General features: G+C 40.4%; 1 protein-coding gene across 4 annotated transcripts in view; it reads left to right on the top strand.

Annotated features, from left to right (window-relative positions):
• The window catches only part of CBFA2T2 (CBFA2/RUNX1 partner transcriptional co-repressor 2), a 148,989-nt gene that overhangs the window by 109,035 nt on the left and 14,436 nt on the right, over window positions 1–25,518 (top strand). For 2 of the 4 annotated variants that reach the window (XM_044385768.3, XM_026503300.4), the window contains exons 4-8: window positions 7,881–7,970; window positions 12,859–13,040; window positions 14,397–14,650; window positions 17,240–17,325; window positions 18,369–18,564. In XM_044385768.3, coding sequence (XP_044241703.1) covers window positions 7,881–7,970; window positions 12,859–13,040; window positions 14,397–14,650; window positions 17,240–17,325; window positions 18,369–18,564 — 808 coding nt within the window. Of the gene's footprint in view, window positions 1–7,880; window positions 7,971–12,837; window positions 13,041–14,396; window positions 14,651–17,239; window positions 17,326–18,368; window positions 18,565–25,518 lie in introns of all 4 variants that reach the window. The other 2 variants (XM_057312590.1, XM_057312591.1) reach the window with 1 other exon arrangement.

Here is a 25,518-nt window from a genome sequence, read left to right as displayed (position 1 = left end):
GTGTGATTCATTGGTATAAGTGTATTCATTGTTGTGCAGCCATCACCACTATCCACCTCAAGAACTCTTCATCATGCAAAACTGAAACTTTGTGCTATTAAACAGTAGCTCCCCATTCCTTGCCTCCTCAGTTCCCATCAACCATCATTCTTTTTTTTTTTTTTTAATAATGATTTTTTATTATATTATGTTAGTCACCATACAGTACATCCCTGGTTTTTGATGTAAGGCTCGATGATTCATTAGTTGTGTATAACACCCAGTGCACCATGCAATATGTGCCCTCCTTACTACCCATCACCGGTCTATCCCATTCCCCCACCCCCCTCCCCTCTGTAGCCCTCAGTTTGTTTCTCATAGTCCATAGTCTCTCATGTTTCATTCCCCCTTCTGATTACCCCCCCTTTCTTTATCCCTTTCTTCCCCTACTGATCATTCTAGTTCTTATGTTCCATAGATGAGAGAAATCACCATCAACCATCATTCTGCTTGAGTACTCTAGATACCTCATTTAAGTAGAATCATACAGTATTTGTCTTTTTATAGCTGACTTATTTCACCTAGCAAATGTCCTCAGGGTTCATCCATGTTGGGACACCTGGGTGGCTCAGTCGGTTAAGTGTCTGCCTTCGGCTTATGTCATGATCCTAGGGTCCTGGGATTGAGTCCTGAATTGGGCTCCTTGCTCAGCTTCTCCTTCTGCCTGTTTTTTCCCCTACTTGTGCTCTCTCTCTGTCTAACAAATAAACAAAATAAAATCTTAAAAAAAAAAAAGTTCATCCATGTTGTAGTAGTTGTCAGAGTTTTCTACTTTCTTATGGCTGAAAATATCCCATTGCATGCATATACCGTATTTTGCTTGTCCATTCATCTGTTGTTGAATCCCTGTGGTGCTTCTGCCTTTTTGGTTAGGGAAGGTTTTACATCCGTATGGGAAACTGTTTGTCAGCCAAGTTCCTAGGTGCCAGCCAGTGGCCCAACCTTGAAAGCACCTTTTCTTGGGTTATCAGTTCTAAACCTACTGTATTAACTCTTCTCTATATAGGCATCATTGCAAATAATGTTGCTGTAAGCATTGTTGTGCATGGTACAATTGTACAAGCATTGCGCTGAACAATGGAATTGGAATTTCATAAGGTATGCGTATATACCAATTTAGTATGTAAGGAAGGTCATTGGTTTTCCTATGTGTTATATGAATTTATACTCTCATATACTGGCATTTTTATTAAGATTAGTGTCCTAGTCTGTTTGTGCTGTTAGAATACCAAACACGGTGATTTATAAACAACGGTCATTTGTCTTACGGTTCTGCATTCCGGTACGTGGTGCCAGTAGATTCTGTATTCAGTGAAAGCCCACTTCCTGACTCTTAAACGGCTGTCTTCTGACTATGTTCTTACAGATCCAAAGGAGCAAGAGAGATCTCTCAGGGGCTCTCTCTCTCTCTCTCTCTCTCTTTTTTTTTTAAGATTTTATTTATTTATTTGACAGAGAACACAAGCAGGGGGAGTGGGAGAGGGAGAACCAGGCTTCCCACTGAGCAGGGAGCCCTACATGGGGCTCAATCCCAGGACCCTGGGATCATGACCTGAGCCAAAGGCAGCAGCTTAACCAGCTGAGCCATCCAGGCACCCCTCAAGGTTTCTTTTGTAATAGCACTAAGAGCTCTGCCCTCATGACCTAATCATCTCCCAAAGGCTCCCCCTCTGAATACGAATACATTGGAGATTAGGTTTCAACATGGAAATTTTGAGGGGTCACAAACATTCAGTCTAGTGCAATTGGTATTGAAACTATAAATTTATTTGGAGAAGGTGCAGAAACTAATGTTTAAGTTTAACACCCAGTCATTATTTAAAAAAACGCTTAGCAAAACAATTATTGCAGGAACTTTCTTAATCTGATGATAGTTATCATCTAACAAAAAACCTATAGCAAGCCTCATACTGGTGAAATTTTGAAAGCTTCCCTCTGATAGCAGGAATCAGATAAGAATGTCTCTTTCAAAAAAAAAAATGTCTGTTCTGTCTTCTGTTCAGTGTGATTCTGAATATTCTAACCCACCAAATAAGATATGAGGGTTGGTGAGAGATCAAAAAAACTGTCATTATTCATAGATCAAATGGTTATCTTATGTGTGTGGCTTTTGAAGTTACCACTCTATATTTTGTGTGACTTTGCTGCCATCTTATTGAACACTTTAACTTGTTTAATCTAAATCTTTAGATTGTTATATTTCCCTATTCAGGAAAGTCTTATTTCATGGCACCTGGGTGGGTCAGTCAGTTAAGTGACTACCTTCAGCTCAGGTCATGATCTCAGGGTCCTGGGATCAAGCTCTGAGTCCAGCACCCTGCTCAGCAGGGAGTCTGCTTCTCCCTCTTCCTCTGATCTTCCCCAGTGCTTTCACTCACACATGCACGCTCTCTCTCTCAAATGAATAAATGAAAAATCTTAAAAAAAAAAAAAAAAAGAAGAAGAAGAAGAAAGTCTTATTTCATTTCCTGTTTATAAAAAGTATGGTTAAGATTTTAGCAGGCATATATAAATGGAACAGTTGTTCCGTGTGGAGAAGACTTCATTAGCCAAGTGAGAAAAGACTACACAGTTAGGTACCTGGAGTATAGTTCACCTGTGTGAATTTAATGTTTCTGGTGTGTAAGAAGTAAAGTGCTGGTAGTTCCTACCTGTACCAGGAGGCAAGCATGCTCAATTTCAAATGCAAGGTGAAGGGGGATGTTCTATATTCCATCTAGAATCCACATTCTGGAGGGCAGTTCGGCAAATTTCAGGTACCTTAAACTAGGCTGTTCTTTTGACTAAGCATTTTCTCACCTTGAAATTCATCCTAAGAAAATAATCATTGTACACCAAGATCATCAGTTCGACATTATTTATGATGACAAAAAGAAATTGAAGCCAGCTAAATGTTCTGTAAAATCCTGTGTAAACTGCAATACATCAGTTCAATTGGATATGACATAGTCATTAAATACCAAGGTTGGTGCAGAGGCACAATACGAAGCTATTCTTCCTATTCCTCCTGACAAACAGAGGAAGAAATCTTGGACATTATATAGAAAACAAAAATAAAGAAGACTCTGAAAGATGGCAGATACACTAGTGACCTTGTGACTGAAGGAAGTACATAGCAGTGAGTTCCCTAAGTTCTGTGTTTTCACCATATATCCAGGACTGTGGTCTATAGAAGCTAGTAACCTGGAAACACTTATGAGCACAAACAACAATAATGAAAACCCTTTTTCTTGCCAAAGGACCAGGAAAGAAGCAACAAGGCAAGATCGAAAACTTGTAGACAAAAAGCACGCTATTGTAGCCAACACCTTAGGAAGAACTACAGTAATGGCTAGGCTTCCCTTTCCCATCACAGGTCCAGTGGGGAACCCAAACTCCCACCCCTTCCCAGCAATGTGTCCCTCTTCCCCCTCTCCAAATCAACAGAGGTTGATTGGGGAACCTGGGATTATACCCTACCTGACTGCATCAAAGATTCTCCTTTTTCCAGTGTGCAAGTATCAGAGGAGTCTTCCAAAACAGAAGTCAGAGATAAGATCCAGAGTCCTAGAACATTGAACCCAAAATGTCCAGGATACAATAGAAAATGACTTATCATGTGAAGAACCAGAACCATCTGAACTGGAATGAAAAAAACAACCAACCAACAGACATGAACTAAGCTGACACAGATGTTTTCACAGCATCATAAAATGCTTCAGTGAGCAATTAACACAAATGAAAAAATAAAAAGGCTCGGAAAAAAAATAGAAGATAGAAAAAACTAAGTGGAAATTTTAGAACAAAAATAAAAACAGCAATGGACTCAACAGTAAAATGGAGAGGAAAATCAACAAAAAAATTACTTATTCTGTACAGTAGAGTGAAAATGACTTAAAAAAGTGAACAGAATCTCAGGGACCTAAAAGAATAAAACAAAAGTCACAGTAGGACAGAAGAAAGTATGGGTCTGAAAAGTAGTGACTGAATTTGGCCAGGTTTGACAAAAGACCTAAATCTACAGATTCAAAAAAGCAACAAAGATCTCAAACAAGATACCACCACCATCCCACCCCCAAAAAAAGACAAAAAATCTTGAAAGCAACAAGAGAGAAGCATCTTACCTATAAAGGAAAAATTCTAGTCACAGTGGCATTTTTCAAGTGTTGAAAGAAAAGAACTGTCAACCCAGGATCTTACATATGTCAAAAATACACTTCTGAAGCGATCAAAATATTCTCTCAGATGAAGTAAAACTAAGAGAAGTTGTCTCTAAGCAGACCTCCCCTAAAAGAGTAGCTAAAGGAAGTTCCTGAAGCAGAAAGAAAATGAAAAAAGAAGGAATTTTGAAATACCACAGTAGATGGAAGAAAAGTGGAAAGAGCAAAAATAAAAGTCAATACAATAGGCTTTCCTTCTCTTGAGTTTTCTAAACTATGGTTGTTAAAAATTATAACATTGTTGGATATGGTTGCCTATATATATGTATATGTAAATATATATACACACACATATATGTATATACATAAAGGAAATATTTAAGACAGTTGTATTCTAAACTAGAGAGCATAAAGGCAGATAAGGTTCCTACACTTCTGTAGCGTTTTAAAAATTATTTATTTATTTATTTGAAGGAGAGCGTGAGAGCACAAGCAGGGGAGCGGGGGTAGCAGCAGAGGCAGAGGGAGAAGCAGACTCCCCGCTGAGCGGGGAGCCCGATGCGGGGCTCGATCCAAGGATCATGACCTGAGCCTGAGGCAGACGCTTAACCAGTTGAGCTACCCAGGTGTCCCTCTACACTTCTGTATCTTGACTGCAGTGGTGATTACATGGAATAAACATGTGCACTAAAGTGACATAGAACTATATACACTTTTCACCAATGTTCTTCCCTCATGATACTGCATTGCAAGTACAGAAAATGTAACCAGTGGGGGAACCTGTCTGTAGTTTTTACAACTTGCTACGATCATATTTATCTCAAAATTTTAAAAGATAAATGTTAGTCAGTGGCCTAAGTATACTCATTGCCTTCAAAGTCCATTGTAGGTGTTGCCCTTGTGATCCAAAGACCAGATCCCCTGATGTTTTACATTCTTCTGTCAGAAACATCTTTCCCAAGGCTGCGTTTTCACTTTTTAGGGTGGACACTTCCGTAAAACCTTCCTTGTCCCCCTAAATCTGACTCAAGCATGTCTTCTCTGTGTGCCAGTCGTCTCCTGCTCACGTATGTCTTGATCATACTGGAATGAATAGCTTGCTTGTCTGTTTCCCTGCGACACTGTCAGTGTATCTTACAAAAAACAACCATGCTCTTATAAATTCAATAACTGAAGGAGAGGGAAAGATAATGGAGCAGTGGCATATCATTCCTCTCAGATGAAGGATCACCCTGGGTAAATACAGTCCCGGGTCAGTTTCTCTGGCCACACGACTCATTCTTTCCCTTCTTTGTCCATCCACAAGAAAATTTAAAAATCATTCATACAATTTTTTTTCATACATTTACTCTGTTCGTGTTTACTTTTTGAGGCCTGATTGCATTCATTGCGGTAGGGAAAGAATGTTCTTTTTATTCCTGATGAGCCGTACCTTTGGTTGCATTGTACAAATGTCATGTACTTGAAACAAAGAATCAGTTAAATTTTAAAAGAATCTTTGTGTGGGGCGGGCACCTGGGTGACTCAGTATGTTAAGCGTCTGACCCCTTGTTTTAGCTCAGGTCATGATCTCAGGGTTGTGCTCTGCACTTGGTGGGGAATCTGCTTCCCCCTCCTTCTGCCCCCCCCCCCCAGCTCACGTACTCTTTCTTTCTCTCTCTCTCATATAAATAAATAAGTCTTTTTAAAAATAAATAAATTATCTTGGTGTGAAATGAGGTACACTTCAAATATTTTGATTTAACATGGTTAAATTTGATATGCTTTTTCCCTAAAGGGAAATATTCTTAATTTTTACTGAATATTAATATATTTGGAAAATCCAGCATAATTTCATATCCAGAAATAACTGCTATTGTAATTGTCTTTCCAGGCACTTTAAACCCTATATAGGGGCACCTGGGTGGCTCAGTCAGTTGAGCATCTGCCTTCGGCTCAGGTCATGATCCCAGGGTCAAGCCCCACATCGTCCTCCCTGCTCAGTGGGAAGCCTGCTTCTCCCTCTCCCTCTGACTGCTGCCCCTCCTGCTTGTACTCTCTCTCTGTCAAATAAATAAAATCTTTTTTTAAAAAGACTATATAAATGTGTGTGTGTTATTTCCATAAATGGCTTATAGAAGAGCATACTATTCTTTTTCATTTAACAGTATGTTATAGACACCTTTCCCTATTAATGCATACAGATCTTCCCCCCCTCCCTTAATGTTCTGATGTATGACTATACCATAATATTTTTTTAAAGATTTGTTCATTTTAGAGAGAGAGTGGTGAGGAGGGGCAGAGGGAGAGAGAGTCTTAAGCAGACTTCATGCTGAGTGCAACACAGGGCTTGATCCCATGACTCCAAGATCACAACCCTAGCCGAAACCAGGGGTCGGATGCTTAACCAGCCGTACCACCCAGGCACCCCTGTACCTAATTTTTAAATGCAGTTTCCTGGTAGTCAACCTATATGCCTTATTGTTAAGAAGCAATATTGTACTGATAAATAATTTGTATGCTACTTATTACATCTTTGAACTCTGATTTTATAAAAATGAATCCCTAGAAGTGGTAGTTCTTTCGGGGAAGGAAGAATTCAGATTAATGCCCAGTTGTGTTTTGTTTTTAACTTGTTATTATACTGTTTTAAGGAATTGAAATAAAAATATTTTGTGACCTTTGAAGACAGTATTTTTATTTGTACATTCCCGTTAGCAGAGGAGCTAGACTTTTGTTGGGGCGCCTGGGTAGTTTAGTTGGTTAAGCGTCCGACTTTCTCTGCTTAAGTCTTGATCTCCATTGTGAGTTCAGGTGCCTCACTGGGCTCCACGCTAGGCATGGACCCTACTAAAACAAACAAACAAACAACTACGCTTTTGAAAAAATACAGGGGAAGTGATAATAACTTTACTGGAAACTATAATCTTCCCAATGTGAGTCAGTCTGTTTCCGGGTGCTCTAATATGCAAGCAGACCGTTTGAAGGTAGGATGCATCTGTTGTTCTGCTTTGTTTGTTTCTTTTCTTTTCTTTTTTTTAACTTCATATTTAGAGGATTTAGGAAACTGATGCTAGCAGGAGGGCAGAACCAATGAAGAAGTGAACTTAAGAAGAAGTTGATATCCTTGACTCATTCAGGGTGGTTCCATCTGGGAACATTGTAGGGTTAGTTTCGTATACCGGAGGTGACTTGCCCTGGGCTGCTCAATACAAGGGACCTGAGTGCCTCTCTTCACGAATAGTGAAGAAGGGATAGCCTATACTGCCCCCCAGGCTGCTGCTGAGTGCAGAGGAGAATTTAGATTTGGGGTAGTAGAGAAAAGAAAATTAATGAGGCCAAATTTCTTTCATAAGGGAAACAATTTGGTTAACCTTTGAGAGGGATCTGAGTTAACAGTAGTGTTCTTGGAATTATCCTTTTCCTTGATTTAAAATGGTTTAGCACAATTAGATTTATATTAGGGGGACAGTAACCAGTTTTAGAAGTTGATAATGTTGGGGCACCTGGGTGGCACAGCGGTTAAGTGTCTGCCTTCGGCTCAGGGCGTGATCCCGGCGTCATGGGATCGAGCCCCACATCAGGCTCCTCCGCTATGAGCCTGCTTCTTCCTCTCCCACTCCCCCTGCTTGTGTTCCCTCTCTCGCTGGCTGTCTCTATCTCTGTCGAATAAATAAATAAAATCTTAAAAAAAAAAATTGATAATGTTATTTATCTTTTCAGAACTCAACAGTAACAATTGAAGAATTCCATTGCAAGCTCCAAGAGGCTACAAACTTTCCTCTTCGTCCTTTTGTGATTCCATTCCTCAAGGTAATTTTTATGAGATAATTACTGAATGCAATCTATCTTCAGCATTTCCGTTAGATCGGCTGCTGATCCCTGTTCTGTGATCTCAGGGTGGCTTGCCATATTTTCATATCTTTATCTTGTTTGGGTCTGCTGGAGAAATGTGAGTGGTCTGCAGATAAGCCTTGCTTATACTTGGTGGGATGAGAATTAGAAGAGCTTGAGTTGTGGTCCATATGCAGATACTGCTGGTAACACACAGGAGCAGTGAGGGTAGCAAATGAGTGGGCTGGAGGTGAGTGTGGGAATGGTGTGGAGACTGGGCGCTTAGCAGAGGAAGTAACTGGGCACTAAATCTTTTGTTTGTGCCCAGGGGGTGAAGTGTGTGTATTTTCTGAGGAGGCTGTCAGACAATGGATAAGTTCCTACTTTCCCTAAGGACCGAAGAGCATGTGGGACGGCAGTGTTGCTGTTTCCCCAACCCCGGTTAGTCTAGCTTCCGATCATGTCCTCTGGAATTCATATTCCCTCAACATAACTTTTGGGAGACATTGTTCAGAATTGTTAGACCTACCTTAGAAATAAGGCAGTATTACAATGGAATATTACTCAGCCATCAGAAAGGATGAATACCCATCATTTTCATAGACATGGATGGAACTGGAGGAGATTATGCTAAGTGGAGAAAGTCGATTATCATATGGTTTCATTTATATGTGGAACATAAGGAATAGTAGGGAGGACATTAGAAGAAGGAAGGGAAAAACGAAGGGAGGGAAATCAGGGGGAGACAAACCATGAGGGACTGTGGACTCCTGAAAATAACTGAGGGTTTCAGAGGGGAGGAGGGAGGGGGAATGGGCTAGCCTGGTGATGGGTATTAAGGAGGGCAAGTATTGCATGGAGCACTGGGTGTTAAATGCAAAGAATGAATCATGGAACACTACATAGAGGAAGGGAGGGAGGGAGGGAGGAAGGATTAAATTTATATCTAATAAGTCCCTTTAAAAAATTTATTTGAAAATAATTTCAGGGGCCCCTGGGTGGCTCAGTTGGTTGGGATGATCCTGGAGTCCCAGGATCAAGTCCTGCATCGGGCTCCCTGCTCAGGGGGTAGTCTGCTTCTCCCTCTGACACTTCCCTTTCTCGTGCTCGCTCGCTCTCATTCTCTCTCTCTCAAATAAAATCTTAAAAAAAAAAAAAAAATTCATACTCTTAGAAAAGTTGCAAAATGTTACAGTAAAATTCCTGTATACCATACCATGTCTTCAGTCACATTCTCCAAATGTTAATATTTCATCATATCTCTATTATTCTCTTCGTCTTGTATTTATTTTTTCTTCAGAAATATTTGAGGGGCGACTGGCTGGCTCAGTCAGTAGAACAATGTGACTTTTTATCTCAGGGTTGTGAGTTCGAGCCCCATGTTGGTTGTAGAGATTACCTAAAAAATAAAATCTTTTTATTTTTTTATTTACTTACCTATTTAGTTAGTTTATTTATTTGAGAGAGAGGGTGACAGCTCGAGGTGGGGGGGGGTGCAGAGGGAGAGGAAGAAACAGACTTCCCTCTGAGCAGGAAGCCCGATGTGGGGCTTGATCCCAGGACCCTGAGATCATAACCTGAACTGTACCGACTGAGCCACTCAGGCGCCCTCCACGTCAAGACTATTAATATGAAGGTGCAAACAGAAGTAAAATTGGCTTCCATAGAGTGGGCAAGGGAAGTCAATTTAACCTCTCCTCGCCATAATTTTTTGCATGTCCACAGATACCAGTTACTTTGCATTGCTATCAGTTATCTTTAATTTGGGAAGATATAAAGTAGCTAAAAGGCAATGAAAGAGTCACATACTAGTGTTCTCCAGACCAGGCATAGTGTGGAAACCTCTGACCCAGACCCAGCTCCGCATGGTTTTATACAGCTCTGGAGAGAATTGTTTTTATTTTTATTTTATTTATTTTTTTTTTTTTGAAAGATTTTATTTATTTATTCGACAGAGAGACAGCCAGCGAGAGAGGGAACACAAGCAGGGGGAGCGGGAGAGGAAGAAGCAGGCTCCCAGCGGAGGAGCCTGATGTGGGGCTCGATCCCATAGCGCCGGGATCACGCCCTGAGCCGAAGGCAGACGCTTAACCACTGTGCCACCCAGGCGCCCCTGGAGAGAATTGTTTTTAAACTCTACGCCCAACGTGGGGCTTAAACTCACCATCCTGAGATCAAGATCAAATGCTCTACTGACTGAGCCAGCCAGGCGCCCTAAGAAGGATAGTTTTTATAGATGAACATTTGTAATCAATTTGTGATAGGGAACACAACTCTGAGCCCTACAAAATGAATTCCATTCTTTTTATTAGCTGTAGATTAATATTACAAAAAATTACATTCTGTTGTTTATGTGGTTTGACTTTTGTCAACACAGTGTTTGTAGAAATTTGTTTTCTCTCTTATATATGTATTACCCACATAATATCTTCAGTTTTTCCTCTTGACTCACAAAGCCTAAAATATCTGACCAAATAAATATGCCCCTTTTACCTTTTACCTTCACTTCCTAAAAAAAATATATAATAGCGTGAAAAAAAATATAATAGCATGGGGCGCCTGGCTGGCTCAGTCGGTGGAGCATGTAGCTCTTGATCTTAGGGTTGTGAGTTCGAGCCCCATGTTGGGTATAGAGACTACTTTAAAATCTTTAAAAAAATATAGTGGGGTCCCTGGGTGGTTCAGTCAGTTAAGCATTTGCCTTTGGCTCAGGTTGTGATCTCGGGGTCCTGAAGTTGAGCGCTACATTGGTCTGCGTGCTCAGCAGGGAGTCTGCTTCTCCCTCTCCTTCCTACCCTCCACCCCACTCATGCTTTCTCTCTCTCTCTTAAATAAATAAAATCCTTAAGAAAAAATACATAAAGGAGAATTGTAATAGATGCAAGCAGTCATTCCTTTACCATATATATATATATATATATATACACACACACATATACATAAATATATATATATATATATGTATAAAATAGCATCAAAAAGATGGGTCATGTTACTGAAGTATTGATACCAGTTTCTTAAATCTTTTAAAATTAGAGTAGGGGTGCCTGGGTAGCTTAGTCAGTTGAGCAACCAACTCCTGACTTCAGCTCAGGTCATCTTGGGGGCCTGGGATCAAGCCTCACATTGGGCTCACCACTCAGCGAGGGAGTCTGCTGCTTTCCCTCTTCCTCTGCCTCTCCCCCTGCTCGCATGTGTGTGCGCACTCTCTCTCTCAAAAATAAATAAATCTAAAAAACAAAAAAAGATTTAAAATTAGAGTATAGCAAACAAACAGGAAAATGCATAGGTGTTAGGTGCTCAGGCTGTGTGTGGCTCTGTTCTGATAGGACTGAAGCCTCGCGCCTCAGAGCAGACTGTAGCGCCTTTTTCAGCCCTGAAACAGCTGTGCTGGTTCTGTCTTGGTCTCTTTGCTGTAAGTCAGACCAATAGACAATTATTTCTCCTAAGGCTCCGGAACCAAGAAAGATTTGTGAAATTTTTGTTAATAGGAAATAATTAACATATTTTTAAAAATTCATCAGAGGGCGCATGGAAAGATGGAAAGATCTGACATGTTTTTTTTTTAATTAAGTTTTTTTTTATAGTTGCTTCAAGATTGAGTTTATAGAACAGACTTAAAAAGTGTTTTATATTGTCAAATTCCCTATTCTTAACTCTGTTATTTTAGAGAACAGCATGAGGTAGGTTGTTATGGCAGCTCTTTGGCTAACATTTGGATTTTGTCAATTTATTTCTGCTTTAAAACAGTCACTAATTATGGTGCCTGCTAAATTAACCCTTGGTAAAGGAATGACTGCTTGCATCTATTACAATTCTCCTTTTATTTGTTCATCTGTTCCCTTGAGATAAAGACTTCTGTTATGGGCTCAATCTGAATTTTTCTTAAATTTGGGGAGAAAAAGATAATTATTTTCTTTTAATAAAAGGAATATAGGAAAAGTACATTTTACATATGAAGGACTTAGAGTGAAGTTTATAGATGTGTAGGGTTTTTTATATGATTTGTCCCCATTAAAAGTTTTCTAAGTTTGAGAAGTAAATATAATCAGTATATAGTTAATTATCCTTTACAAAATAAGGAAACATACCCAACTGTGGTGCCACAGTAAGAAATAGATTTTGCCTGTGGGTCACCTGTGCATCCTCAGAGGCTGGTCTAATGCTCATTGCCTTCATTTCCATCACTCCCAATACTTTCTTCAAAACCCCATGTTCCTGCCAAGCCAGAATAACCACTGCTTCCAGAATTTCATGACAACTGTCACAGAGAACATGAAAGGAAGGTTGAGCAGTGCCATCAGAGATGGGTTGGAATTTGAAAGAGAGAAATCAAGACTTACTGATAATGATAAAGATTGAATTCCTCCTACCCCTGTGTAGACAGTACTAATTCTCGAACTGACCTCTTCAGAAATAATATGTTTAAAAATTTTTTTTTTAATTTTAAGTTGGCTCTGCCCCCAACGTGGGTCTTGAACTCTCGACCCTGAGATCAAGAGTTGCATGCTGTACTAAACTGAGTCAACCAGATGCCGCAAAGTGTATACATTTTTAACGTACTATGTTCAACAAACCTTAATTGAGCTTTGACTGTGTACTAGGCCACAAAGGTAAATAAAGCACAGTCTTCCCCTTTAGACAATTTATACCTTCTGGGGGCAAGAGACAGCCAATAATTCAAGTTCAGTATTTAATAGGTGTCACTTTACTCATAGAGAGGCATATAAAAATCAGGCTGACAAGGAGAGAAGGGCTTTTGTCTTGTGTTAGCTTATTTGTTAAAGCCTTTTTGGGTGCTGAGCCCTGTTGTGTAGGGCCCAACACCTGGAAAACTGCCTTCCAGCCCCTGCCTCTTCTTTTCAAGGCCAACCTGCCCCTGCTGCAGCGAGAACTGCTGCACTGTGCCCGAGCCGCCAAGCAGACCCCATCCCAGTACCTGGCTCAGCACGAACACCTTCTGCTCAACACAAGTATTGCGTCACCTGCTGATTCTTCTGAGCTGCTCATGGAAGTGCATGGAAACGGAAAGAGGCCCAGTCCAGAGAGGTGAGCAGAGAAGTGTTTTTTGTTGTCCTTGCTTTTCTAGAATTACTCTGAGCTTCCCCTTTGCTTGTGAAGGAAAGAGAATTTAATTACTGTGGTTATAGTATGGACTCAGAATTTCTAAGGTTAGTTTTGCTTTGTCCCAACATCTGACAGCAGAATGATTCTCAAATCTATAGGTGTAGCTCCCAGCTGGACACAAGTATTTTTCAGAAACTCTTCAGATGACTCGTACACCCCTGCTGAGAGACTCCACTGTAGGGCATTCTGTGGGTTCACTGCTCCAGAACCAGTCTGGGGGTGCCTGGGTGGCTCAGTCAGTTGAGCCTTCAGCTCAGGTCATGATCTCAGGGTCCTGGGATCAAGTCCCGCATCGGGCTTCTTGCTCAACGGGGAGCCTGCTTCTCCTCCTCCCTCTGCCTGTAGCTCCCACTGCTTGTGCTCTCTCTCTTGCTATCTCTCTCTGTCAAATGAATAAATAAAATCTTAAAAAAGAAAGAAGACAGTCAGTCCAAGGCATTTTTTCCTGATGTGTGAAATCTAGTAATAAAGTATAACAATTAGGGGCGCCTGGGTGGCTCAGTCGTTGAGCATCTGCCTTTGGCTCAGGGCGTAATCCTGGCGTTGTGGGATCGAGCCCCGCATCGGGCTCCTCCGCTGGGAGCCTGCTTCTTCCTCTCCCACTCCCCCTGCTTGTGTTCCCTCTCTCTCTGGCTGTCTCTCTGTCAAATAAACAAATAAAATCTTAAAAAAAAAAAAGTATAACAATTAATAATTGATGCTTGTTAATGAATCACCTGTATTTTGATGACTGAAATTGTATTAATTTATTCTGGAAATTCCAGTACGAGTGTCTGAAAGTGTTATTCAAGGAAGCAGTATTTTAACATGGTGGAAAATGTGTGAAAATTGAAGCAAAATGACTGGAAACTGTACCAGTTCGCAAGTGTATTAATTACATGAGCCTTTTTTCTCCCATGTGATGAATTCTGTCCAAAAACTGACCTCCAGAGTAGCAAATTTGACCTCGAAACATTGCTGAACATAGTTGAGCCCATAATCCTCATATCCTATCACATAAGAAAATGCTCTAATCTCTCCTTCCCTTCATGAGGCTGAGTTGTTTCTGCCTGGTTGTGGATAGATTTAACCTCTCCTTTCATGCTGGAATAAATCACAGTTTCTCTATCGGCCTGGCCTCTGGATAGATTTCAGTTCATGTCATGTCACACCTTCCTTTATCATCTTCCTGTTCGTGAAAGTGCATCGCACGATACATAACACAAAGTAGGTGCTTAGGACATGTTTGTATGAACGCTTGTTGATGGGCTCAGATATGTACTTCTGGTTCTTCTACAGGAGGGAAGAGAACAGTTTTGAAAGAGATACAATTCCTCCCGAGCCTCCCGCCAAGAGAGTGTGCACCATCAGCCCTGCTCCCCGGCACAGTCCTGCCCTCACTGTGCCCCTCATGAACCCTGGGGGTCAGTTCCATCCTACTCCTCCACCTCTTCAACACTACACCTTAGAAGATATTGCAACTTCCCATCTGTATCGTGAGCCCAACAAGATGCTAGAACATCGAGAAGTTCGTGATAGACACCACAATCTTAGTAAGTGACATGAGCAACGTGGTCAGATTGAATCTTCGGGTTTCTTTCCTACTCAGTTATAAAGCAAAACGATACAATCATTGCTTTTTTCCACTGATAAGATAAAACAGTATTATACATAAAAAAGAATATTAGAGTTGTAGTGAGCTTGTTGCTATTATCCTTATGATAGAACTGGGATTAAATAAATTTTGGGAAATACATAATGAAATATTTAAGAATAAAGAGGTATCATTTATTCTCATGGTGCAGAAAACTGGCGAATATTAAAACAAATGAACTAAAATATGAACATTTTGGAAATCTGGGTGAAGGGTATATGAGAATTCTTTATACTATTCTTGCATTGTTTCTGTAAATCTGGATTTATTTCAGAGTAAAGTGTTTTTAAAATCAAACAAAGATAATAAAATATGTGGTCTTATAAGTGAAAGCGCATGGATGTTTAGGTCAGTAGGTGAGGCACACCTAAATTGAAATCTTGGCTATGAATCCTAACCAGCCGTGTGATCTCATGCACATTGCTTATGCTCTCTGAGCCTCAGGTTATTCGTTTCTAAAATGGAGATGATACTACCACTTGTGCTGGGTCATTGTTACATTTGGAATGCCGGGCATATGCATCGTCAGTAACTGTTAAATTTAGGAAGAAGCAAAAAAGCCCCTAACAAGCATTACCCAAGATGAGTTTCGAACAAAGCTTATTGTCATGTCCTCATACAAGTTTACCATAGGTTTCTTTGGACTAACTGCTGAGCACGTGTCAGAGCAGAGAACCAAAGGGCTGCTAACTTCCAGAGTTTTCCCTACATTTCCATTTGTTGGAGTACCCCATGGAGTAAAAAAATTGCAGCACATTTGCTTGTCCCCATTCTGACTTAGGCTCAGCTCACTAGCACTTTCCAGAGACATAGTAGGGCTTGGCTGCGTGCAGTGGTAGCGGAATGGTGAGGGCCATGGCAGCAACCTCGGCTGCCAACATTTCCAGGTACTGCTTAGGTGTGCACATCATACGTACGTAGTCTCGTTCCATCTTCACAGTGGTCCCATGCAGGTGTTACCCCCTTTTACAGCTGAGAGGTGAAGGAACTGTGGCCAAAATGACGTAGCTAGAGTGGCAGAGACAAGATTCAGACCCCAGCTATCTAATGCCCAGAGGTTGGATACATTGCTGATACTGTGGCGCCTCCCTTGGCAGCTGTTCTGCGTGGTCCAGTCCCTTTTCTCCCATGTCCCTCTTTTGATGTTAAAAACAAGGCTTGCTGTTGATTTCTTCTGTATTCATACGTACTTTTTAACTAGTTTGATTCATTACTTCTTGAGAAGGAAGTGTGCTAAAAAACTAGCTGTTAACTGCATTGTGGTCAGATTTTCCTTTCATTTCTAAAAATTCTAGAAAAACTTTTTTTAAATCTGAAGTGTTCCGCTTTAAAAATCTTAAGTCCTCTTCCTGCATGGTTTGTTTTAGGTTTAACTATTTGTCTTCTGGGCTGGTTATAGATTCCTTAATTTTCCCCAGTCCTCTTGAAAGCATATGCCCTAGGTCTCAATTCCTGCCAAACCACTTATTCCCTGCCCTTTTTAAACAAATACATTGCATCGCTCCCCTTTGCTCTACTGAAATGAACGTTAGGGATACTGTAGTCTGTCTTAGACCCATAATTGTAGGATCAGTATTCTCAAGCATAATATATGAGGAAATTATTAGAATATGTTAGCGTTCCAGCGTGACTACACAAGAAGATACAATAAAATAAGCAGATGCTTACACAGATGATACAGGATCACTATCAATGCAACACCTGTAAATTCAGATGATAATAGCTGTGTTATATTAGCGATGTCAATACTATGAGCAGTAGTGTCATATGTGACAGGATTTTCCAAAATAGTGGACAGCTTTTAATTCAGTATAGCCTTGATTCACACAATCATTGTATTCTTGCAAATTTCATTATAAATTAAAGCCATATAAAAAATATTTTGTGAGAGGTGCCTGGCTGGCTTAGTCGGTAGAGCATGCAACTCTTAATCCTCAGGGTTGTGATTTCAAGCCCCGTGTTGATCATAGAGCTTACTTAAAAACGTACATATTTTTTGGTAATACTAAGTTGTTTCCAAGTGTCTGTACCCATTCTAGTCGTGGTGGTGAAGTATTTATTTGCACTGTGCTACATCCTTACCAACATTTAGTATTACCTGACAATTTAATTTTTTCCAATATATGGATATGAAATGCTATCTTAGTGAAGATTTTATTTGCACTGTGACTACTTATAAGTTTGAATGTCTTCATGTATGGGCCATCTGTGCTTTCCTGTCTGTGGCATACCTGTTTATTTCTTTCGCCTGTTTTTCTTTTGGGCGATTTGTCTTTCATTATTGATTTGTCAGAGTTTTTATATATTCTAAATGGTGAGTTTTTTTGTTGTTGGTTTTATGTCATTTTGTGGGTCCTACGCTCCATTGTGAATCGTTGCCCTAGTGGTGTGCTCATAGTTGGTATGGATTTGTGTGTATTTACTCGGTGGAGTTTTGTTTATTGTATTCTTGCCTCTATCATCAAGTTTAATTTCTAATTTCTAATAGGTCTAAATGGAGGCTATCAAGATGAGTTGGTAGACCACCGTTTGACAGAAAGGGAATGGGCTGATGAATGGAAACATCTTGATCATGTAAGAATCTTGCAGTGTATAGTTTTCCTATTACATTTAATTCTTAATATTACCAATAATAATGGAGGATATATGCCTGAAGTGAACTTAACCAGAGCCACAGTGTCTTTGCAATAAAAAGTTGATTTGTCAGGGCACCTGACTTGCTCAGTCAGTAGAGTGTGTGACTCTTGATTTCAGGGTTTTGAGCTCAAGCCCTTCAAGTCCCGTGTTGGGTATAGAGCTTACTTAAAAAAAATATTAGTAATAACATAAACTTGATTTATCTGCTACTCCCCTAGGAGTAACTCTCAAATCTTTGTAGTGGGGTAATCACTTCAGGATATAACCAAGTGAAATCATAAAGTTTAATGGTTAAAAGCAGTTTTGTGAGTTCAGGTCCCAGCTTGCTCCTTCCTACCGTTGTTCCATGGGCAAGTTGTTTTTACAGTTTCCAGCCTTAATTTTTATGTCTTAAAAAAGGAACTGTATTACTCAAATTCACAACAGGGTGGTTATAGTATGTAAGGTGCTTATCCCAGGGTCTAGTATATAGGAAATGCTAAATAATTGGTGCTTCTCCAAAAACATGCAGGGGTAGTCTCACCGTATTGTTTAAAGGACTATCTTATGGTGAGAGACTCTGGCTGCTTCCACCTGGAAGAAACTAAAAAGTGTTATTTTGAAATCCCCAAAAAATAATTTGTATACATATTTAAAAAGCAGCTGTTAAGGGGCGCCTGGGTGACTCAGTTAAGCGTCCCACTCTTGATTTTGATTTTGGCTCTGGCCATGATCTTAGTCAGGGTTGTGATATCGAGCCGCATGTTGGGGTTGTGCTGAGCATGGAGCCTGCTTAGGATTCTCTCTCTTCTCTCCCCACCCCCAAATTAAATAAATAAGTAAAAAGAAGGTGTTAAGCAAGGGTTTCATATGTAGGCTTGATATTGCTGAATCTGTAAGATTCTTAAGCCTTCATTCTTTAGTTTACCTGTCCTTCATTTTCAGTATTGGTTATTTGAAAGTTCTAATCTTATCTCTGCCTGAATTCCTCTCTTGCTTAGGCTCTGAATTGCATTATGGAAATGGTAGAGAAGACAAGGCGCTCCATGGCAGTTCTGCGGCGCTGTCAGGAATCTGATCGTGAAGAACTCAACTACTGGAAAAGACGATGTAATGAAAACACAGAGATGAGGAAGACAGGGAGTGAGTTGGTCTCCAGGCAGCACAGTCCTGGGAGCGCGGATTCTCTCAGCAATGGTAAGGGGGAGAGTCTCACCTAAGATGGCAGGGAAGGCTTTTTGTATTTTACTTTAAAGGAAGATGGTAACAAAAATAAAATAATATAATATTATAATATAAAATAAATAAAAATAAAGGAAGATGGTGCTAGATTGTGGAGTTAGAAAGACCCAGGTGATTATGAAGAGTAAATGATAAACTATGTCAAGGATTCAGTACCTGGCATGTTCAAGAAATATTTTCTAACTCATGGATAATGAGAATATTTGTGATTTTGTTGTTTTAAACTCTCTGTGTGCTAGGTGATGACCAAAGAATGGTTGTTAAGTCACCCTGGCTGAATGTCCTTGCTACTCTCATGTACATCACATTTATTCTTCAACAGTAGCCCTGAAAATCTAAAAATGTTCCCCTCACCTTCCCTCCTTTCCCTCCCACTCCCCATCCAGGAAAATAGCATTTATTGACTTCCGTCTGGAGGGCTTTAGTTTGTTTTGTTTTGTTTTGAAGATTTTATTTATTTATTTGAGATAGAGCGAGAGTGAGTGAGAGAGAGAGAGAGTGCACAAGCAGAGGGAGAGGGAGAAGCAGGCTCCTCCCCACTGAGCAGGGAGCCTGACTCGGGGCTCGATCCCAGGACCCTGGGATTACATCCCGAGCCAAAGGCAGCTGCTTAACTGTCTGAGCCACCCAGGCGCCCCCGGAGGCCTTTATAACGAGTTTTACTGTACCAAGCTGGGTTGTCCCATCTTGCCTTTTATCAGCCTGAAGCAGCAGGAACATGAACAACTCTTCTCTCAGTCCAAGGTAATGCAGGATGCCACAGCTTTTTCCCCAAAAGTGTTCCATCACATTCATCTAGTAACTGAAGAGGTTTCCCTATCCAAAGACACAGCTAAATGAGGCGTCATCTGTGATCAGACTTTTTCCCCACCCACCCACTTCAAGCTCCCTCTTTTCACCAGGGAGAATGAATCTCTTATTATGACAGACCTAGCATGTTCACAGACAACAGCTGTTAGTCTAAAAAAGACTTCAAAAAAAAATGAGGCAAAGATACTGGTAACCAAAGGATCCCACGCCCCACCCCTCCCACAGAGGTGATTCTGGAGGCAACCATAGATCTGCAGCATTGTGTGGGATATCCTAGCAAAACATCAGGATACTTGTAGCTGCAGTGTGATCATTTTCATAAAAACTTCAGAGCTTGGGGCACCTAGCTGACTCAGTCAGAAGAACGCATGATTCTTAACCTCATGGTCGTGTGTTCGAGTCCCACATTGCGTGTAGAGATTACAGTCAATCCATCCATTAATTGATAGATACATACAAATGTACGAACAACTTCAGAGCTCATCCTCAGGTATCCCTCACCATCTGAACCTTCACAGATGGTCCCCATAACAACTTGCAGAAACATCCAGAATTCACCATCCAAATCACAGACCTTCCCCCAGTCAGTCTGCATGTGTTTAGGGGAGAGGCATATGGCACAGAGCGAGCTGTGGTCCTAAGGCAGCTCTTCTCTAGCCCGTGGCAGGTCTTGCTGGGGCCATTTAAACACTGTTCTGCATTACCCTCTATTCATCTTTTTCAGTATCTTCATTCATGCATAGCATACATATTTCATATTTTTATTTTACTGTTTATTTCTCTTCTATCATGTTTGTTGCACTGTAGAAAGAAAGCATCATTCATGTCCTAAATAATCATGCTATTCAAAATGTGGACCAGACCATTCCAAAAACAATTTGTTACTGGACTGTGATCCTATGAGGGGCCTGGCACAGCATGTACTGGGTGCTGTTTGCTGACTTTGACCAGAGTCCTCTACATGAAGCAGTGTGCTTGGAGACGCGGAGGTTGTGCATTCTGGCCTAAGTTCTCTGTCTCCTGATGGACCATAGCAGTTTGAAGACCAGCGTTTGCCGCAGCACTGTTCTGCACACGCCAGTGTTCTTGGGCATAGCACGCAGAGACATACCTATGACTTTCTTTTTTTTTTCTTTTTTTTTAAAGATTTTATTTATTTATTTGACAGAGACAGCCAGCGAGAGAGGGAACACAAGCAGGGGGGAGTGGGAGAGGAAGAAGCAGGCTCCCAGCGGAGGAGCCTGATGTGGGGCTCCATCCCATAATGCCGGGATCACGCCCTGAGCAGAAGGCAAACGCTTAACGACTGTGCCCCCCAGGCGCCCCCCCCCAGTGACTTTCAAATAATTAGATAATTTGTGGTTTGTGGGTGTTTTTTGTTTTTTTGATAATTCGTGTTTTAAATGTTTGGGGTATGCAGAAACCGCTCATAGATTATTTATATAAGTGTTTAGTATTTAAGTGTTTTGGTGATTTGGAGAGAAAATAACTAGAGACTGGATAGCGTTATTATTTTTCCCATTTGAAATAATGAAATAAAGGTTCCCTCTATCTGAACACTGGTGATTCACAATATTTTCAGGGATAAATTTGGTTCAGACAACAAGGGATGTATTTTGGTGTTTTACTTAAGGAAGCATAAATAGGCAGAAAAAAAGCACAAGGAAAAACAAGAAAATGATCATCGTAGAGATCAAGAGAATGGTTTTCTCTAGGGGTGTGGGGTGGAGGCTATGGGTGATGGAGAGTACAGAGTGAGCGCTCATTGTCTTTACCAGCTCTTCTGAGGACAGGATTATGGGTCTGACTAGCATCCTTTACAGCATTGTGGCTTACTACTACTCATCTCTTGGGGATTTGGGTTACTGGAAGTATCTTTCTTGACCTGTAGGTTTATGGATGCTCATTGTATATTTTTTTCACCAAACCATGCATTAATATTTTTATGAACTTGTTAGTCATCTAAACCAAATCAAATGAGTTTCAGAAACCATGATAGACAGCGAAGACTGTAGTTACTAAAAAAAAAATTTTTTTTTTTAATTATCCAGAACTGAAAGCCGATATTCCAGCTTGAATCAGTGTACCAATTAAACCACACTGTAGAAGAAAGAAATACCAGTTAGCATCATTGAAAGTTAGAAGACAACTCTGAAGGAAAGTTATTTTAACTTAGAATTCTGTGCTAGACCTGGGGCACCGGAGTGGTGCGATCGGTTGAGCATCCGACTCAGTTTCGGCTGGGGTCATGGTCTCGCAGTCATGGGATCGAGCCCCAGGTGGGGCTCTACACTGGGCGTGGAGTCTTGGGATCCTCTCTCCTCCCTCTGTCCCTCCTTCCTGGTTTCGAACACGCACACTCTTTCTCCCTTTAAAATAAATGAATTAGTCTTCTAAAAAAATTCTGTACTAGACCAAAACCATTAAATGTTTGATTAACAACCCATGGTTTTTCAAAAAATGTACCTCCTGGGGTGCCTGAGTGGCTCAGTTGGTTGGGCGTCAGGCTCTTGGTTGCATCTCAGGTCATGATTTCCTGGGTTCTGGGATTATGTTCCGTGTTGGGCTCTTTGCTCAGCAGGGAGTCTGCTTGATGGTTCTCTCCTTCTGCCCCTCTCCCTGCTGGTGCGCGCTCGCTCACATGCTCTCGCTTGCTCCCTCTCTCTAAAATAACGTTTTTCTTAACATACCTCCTGTCTACCCTTTATCATGGTATCTACCACAGTTGAGTAGGATATACCCTAAAAGAGGGAAGTAAACCAGAGTAGAAGACATGGAATTGATTAAACAGGACCCGTCTTAACAGAGGGAGGGTCGCCTGGGTGGCTCAGTTGGTTAGGAGGCTGCCTTCGGCAGTGAGTCTACTTCTCCCCTCTCCCTCAGTGATCTCTCTCATTCTCACTCTCTCTCAAATAAATAAAATCTTTAAAAAGGGAGAGCTCCGAGAACAGAAGGAAATCCCTAACCTAGTGAGGGAGTGTCTAAGCAACAGGGTACAGCAAGCCTAGAAAGCATTTGAGGTTGGAATAGCCCAAAAGCTTGCTGTAGATTTCAGAAAATGAAATTTATAAAGTATTTCTACAGGAGGAAGAGAAGTTGAGATTGAATGAGAAATAATTACATGAGAAACTTAGCACATGACTAAACAGGGCAATTATTAACTTAAAAAAATAAAAACGTGTTAAGGAAGATGCAGAGATTCCTAGAATCTGAACCACGTGACTCAGCTGTGATTACCATTTACATTCTACTGTGAAGGTTGACTACTGGTGTGACAATTTGAGTATCTCTATCTGGGGGAATGGTAGGGGAAGAAATTGTGAATGTGTCTGGGGTGGAGTGGGGGTGGGGGTTAAAAGAGAACGAAATGGCTGGTCAGGCAGTAATGCCCACAACGGAAAAAACAGGATGTAGCAATACTGGAAGGAAGAGACGTTACCAGTGTTAGAATAGAAAATACGTAAGACCAACAGAGGGGTTGTCCTCCTAGTATGGTTTGGAAGACCTTACTCATGAACACCAGGTTGTAAGTCAGGCACTTTTCTTCAGTGGTTAACCCTAAGTGTCCATTAGATTCCACCTGGGCACTTCTGGAAAATTGCTGATGCCCTGGCCTCATGTCAGGATTCTGATTTAATTGGACTGAGATGGGACCTGGTCTCCCAGAGTTGAGAACCATTCCTTTATGTATCCCAGAGCAGTCTCATGGGGTAAGCATCATTTTTTAGTTGAAATTACATGGCTCATTGTAGAAAATACAGAAGCTTCGAAAGAATTCATTAGCTCCTCATCCCACCCTGAAGAATTTTGAAACATATCTGAGAATCCTGTTACGGCTTTGTATTAAGCATGTTCTCACATCATTAACGATTTTACAAACATAATTTCAATAGCTATACAATATTCTACCATGTAAATATACTATCATTTCTTTATGCCATTTTTGCTGTTGAACGTTACCTGTTTTTTGCTTGTTTTATTTTTGTTTTTCGATGAGTAATATTTAAAATCTTTATATGTAATGATTTTTCAAACATCTTGCCTTTTTCCCTGAGGATATATTCTTAGCTATAAAATTAATAGGTTGTGAATATAGGCCTTTTTGTTCATTTGATCTTGGTTTTGTTTTTGTTTTCTCCCCCACCCCATCTTGGTTTGTTTTGATGGCTGAGATAGCTAATATTTATGGAAGCAAATCCATCACTTCCCTTTATAGTTTGTTCCTTGATCTTGATCCCCATCCAAAGTACAACACATTTCGTCTATTTCATACTCAAGTCTGTATGTTTGGGTACTAGCTGTCTAACTTAAAATTTCCCAAATCGGTTAAATTTTCCTACCATCAAATAATGAATACCCATCCTTTAGATACTGAGATTATATAATTATCTGATACTCCATTTTGTTGAATACTTCAATTTTCTTTGTATATCTTTCTACTATATTAGTTATCAAGTTCAGTAATAAGAGTTTATCTGGGCCCTGACTGTGTTCTAGCCAGTGCTAAACCTTTCACGTGTGTTTTCAAAGCTATTGAGGTATAGAAACTGCTCTTATATTCTTTGACAGATGACAAAACTACAGCTTAAATAAATTAAAAAGTTGGCCAAAGTGGTTCTGTTACTAGTAAATCAGGATTAAGTATGGCATTCCAGAGCCAGCACACACTCTTAAGCCATTAGGTTCTACCACTTTATCAAACTTGCAATTATTACAGCTTTAGAATGTGTTTTAGCATCTGGTGATGTTAGATCGACTTTATTTTCTTGGATATTTTTATTTGTTTATTCTCTAAAATAAGTTGTTTTAAATGGATTGCATGGTAATAAAGGGCAAGCAATATGGAAACCTATAAATTGTGAAAATCCTGCTGCCACCCACTTTTCTCTTCTGCTCCCCCAGGCTCACTTATTAGCAAATTAGTCTGTTCTTAACAATTTTCTATACATATACGTAACATTTTTCCCAATTTTGTATTTTGAAGTCTATCAAACACATAAAAATGTTAAAAGTGCACACATTTGTCCTGTTTTTCACATTTTGCCATATTTGCTTTGCCCCGTTATAGATAGGTAGGTCGGTACACTCTCCTAAGAACTAGAGCATTCTCCTACAGAACCACGGTACCATTCGTGGCCCATTTCTAACCAATTTATTTGCATTATCTGTCTTGCCTTTGATTACAGTAGCCTCTGAGACTCTGGTTTTCTTAGTGAACCAGCTCAAAATCCTGATTTCTGTTCCTTTCTGGGTTAGAGGTATAAAAATAGTTACAGAAATACCATGAAAATGTCTCTAGTTTCCAGCTATGTTTTGTGTAAGCGGAGAAGTTCCTGTAGGGTCAGGTGCATCTCACCTTTAACATCTGTCAGAGAAATAAAACACTGGGGACTGGGCAGATACAAAGGATATGACCAAGGCATATGATAACTGAAATGAAGTGGCTTCTCCTTGGTTGGTCAGGCAGGACTTCCCCCACATCCCCACAGGTAAACAAGTGTTTCTTCTATCATTTAATACCAATGGTAGCTTGTCTACACACTCAAACCTTTTTTCTCACTGGTTTTTCTTACTTAAGATTCCATTGAAATTGATCCACTGCCTTCTTCAGCTTGTGTCACTTTGATTCCTCTGATTCTAGGTTTTTCCCTATATTTCATCCTTAAGTCTCTAGGTGTTTGACAAATGGCTTGTGTGAATCAGGAACCTCACCCATGTTGAAGAGAGCCCTTCTCTTTGCTTTTTATTGACAGTAGTAGCACTTCTTAGAGAGCCCAGTGTCACAAAAAGTATTAGTACTATCAATTTTTTAAACCTATGGGGTTCCTTCTTGGGGTGATGAAAATGTTCAGGAACTAGTGAGGATCGCTGTACAACATTGTGAATGTACTAAAAGTCGCTGAATTACACACTTTTTAAAATGGTGATTTTATTTGTATTTTACACGATTTTAAAAAGCCCCATTACCCCCTCCTAGCTCTCTGGGGTTAGAAGTAGGTTCTTCGTGCTGATAGCTCCTGGAATGGGAGAGATTCCCTCCCTGTCCCAGACCAGCTTACAGCCAGTTCCCAGGCATTCTCATGAGGAGTAACCATTTAT

This window comes from Ursus arctos, unplaced genomic scaffold, assembly GCF_023065955.2.
Source record: "Ursus arctos isolate Adak ecotype North America unplaced genomic scaffold, UrsArc2.0 scaffold_16, whole genome shotgun sequence".
Taxonomy (NCBI): Eukaryota; Metazoa; Chordata; class Mammalia; order Carnivora; family Ursidae; genus Ursus; species Ursus arctos.
This window is presented reverse-complemented; position numbering and strand designations above follow the sequence as displayed.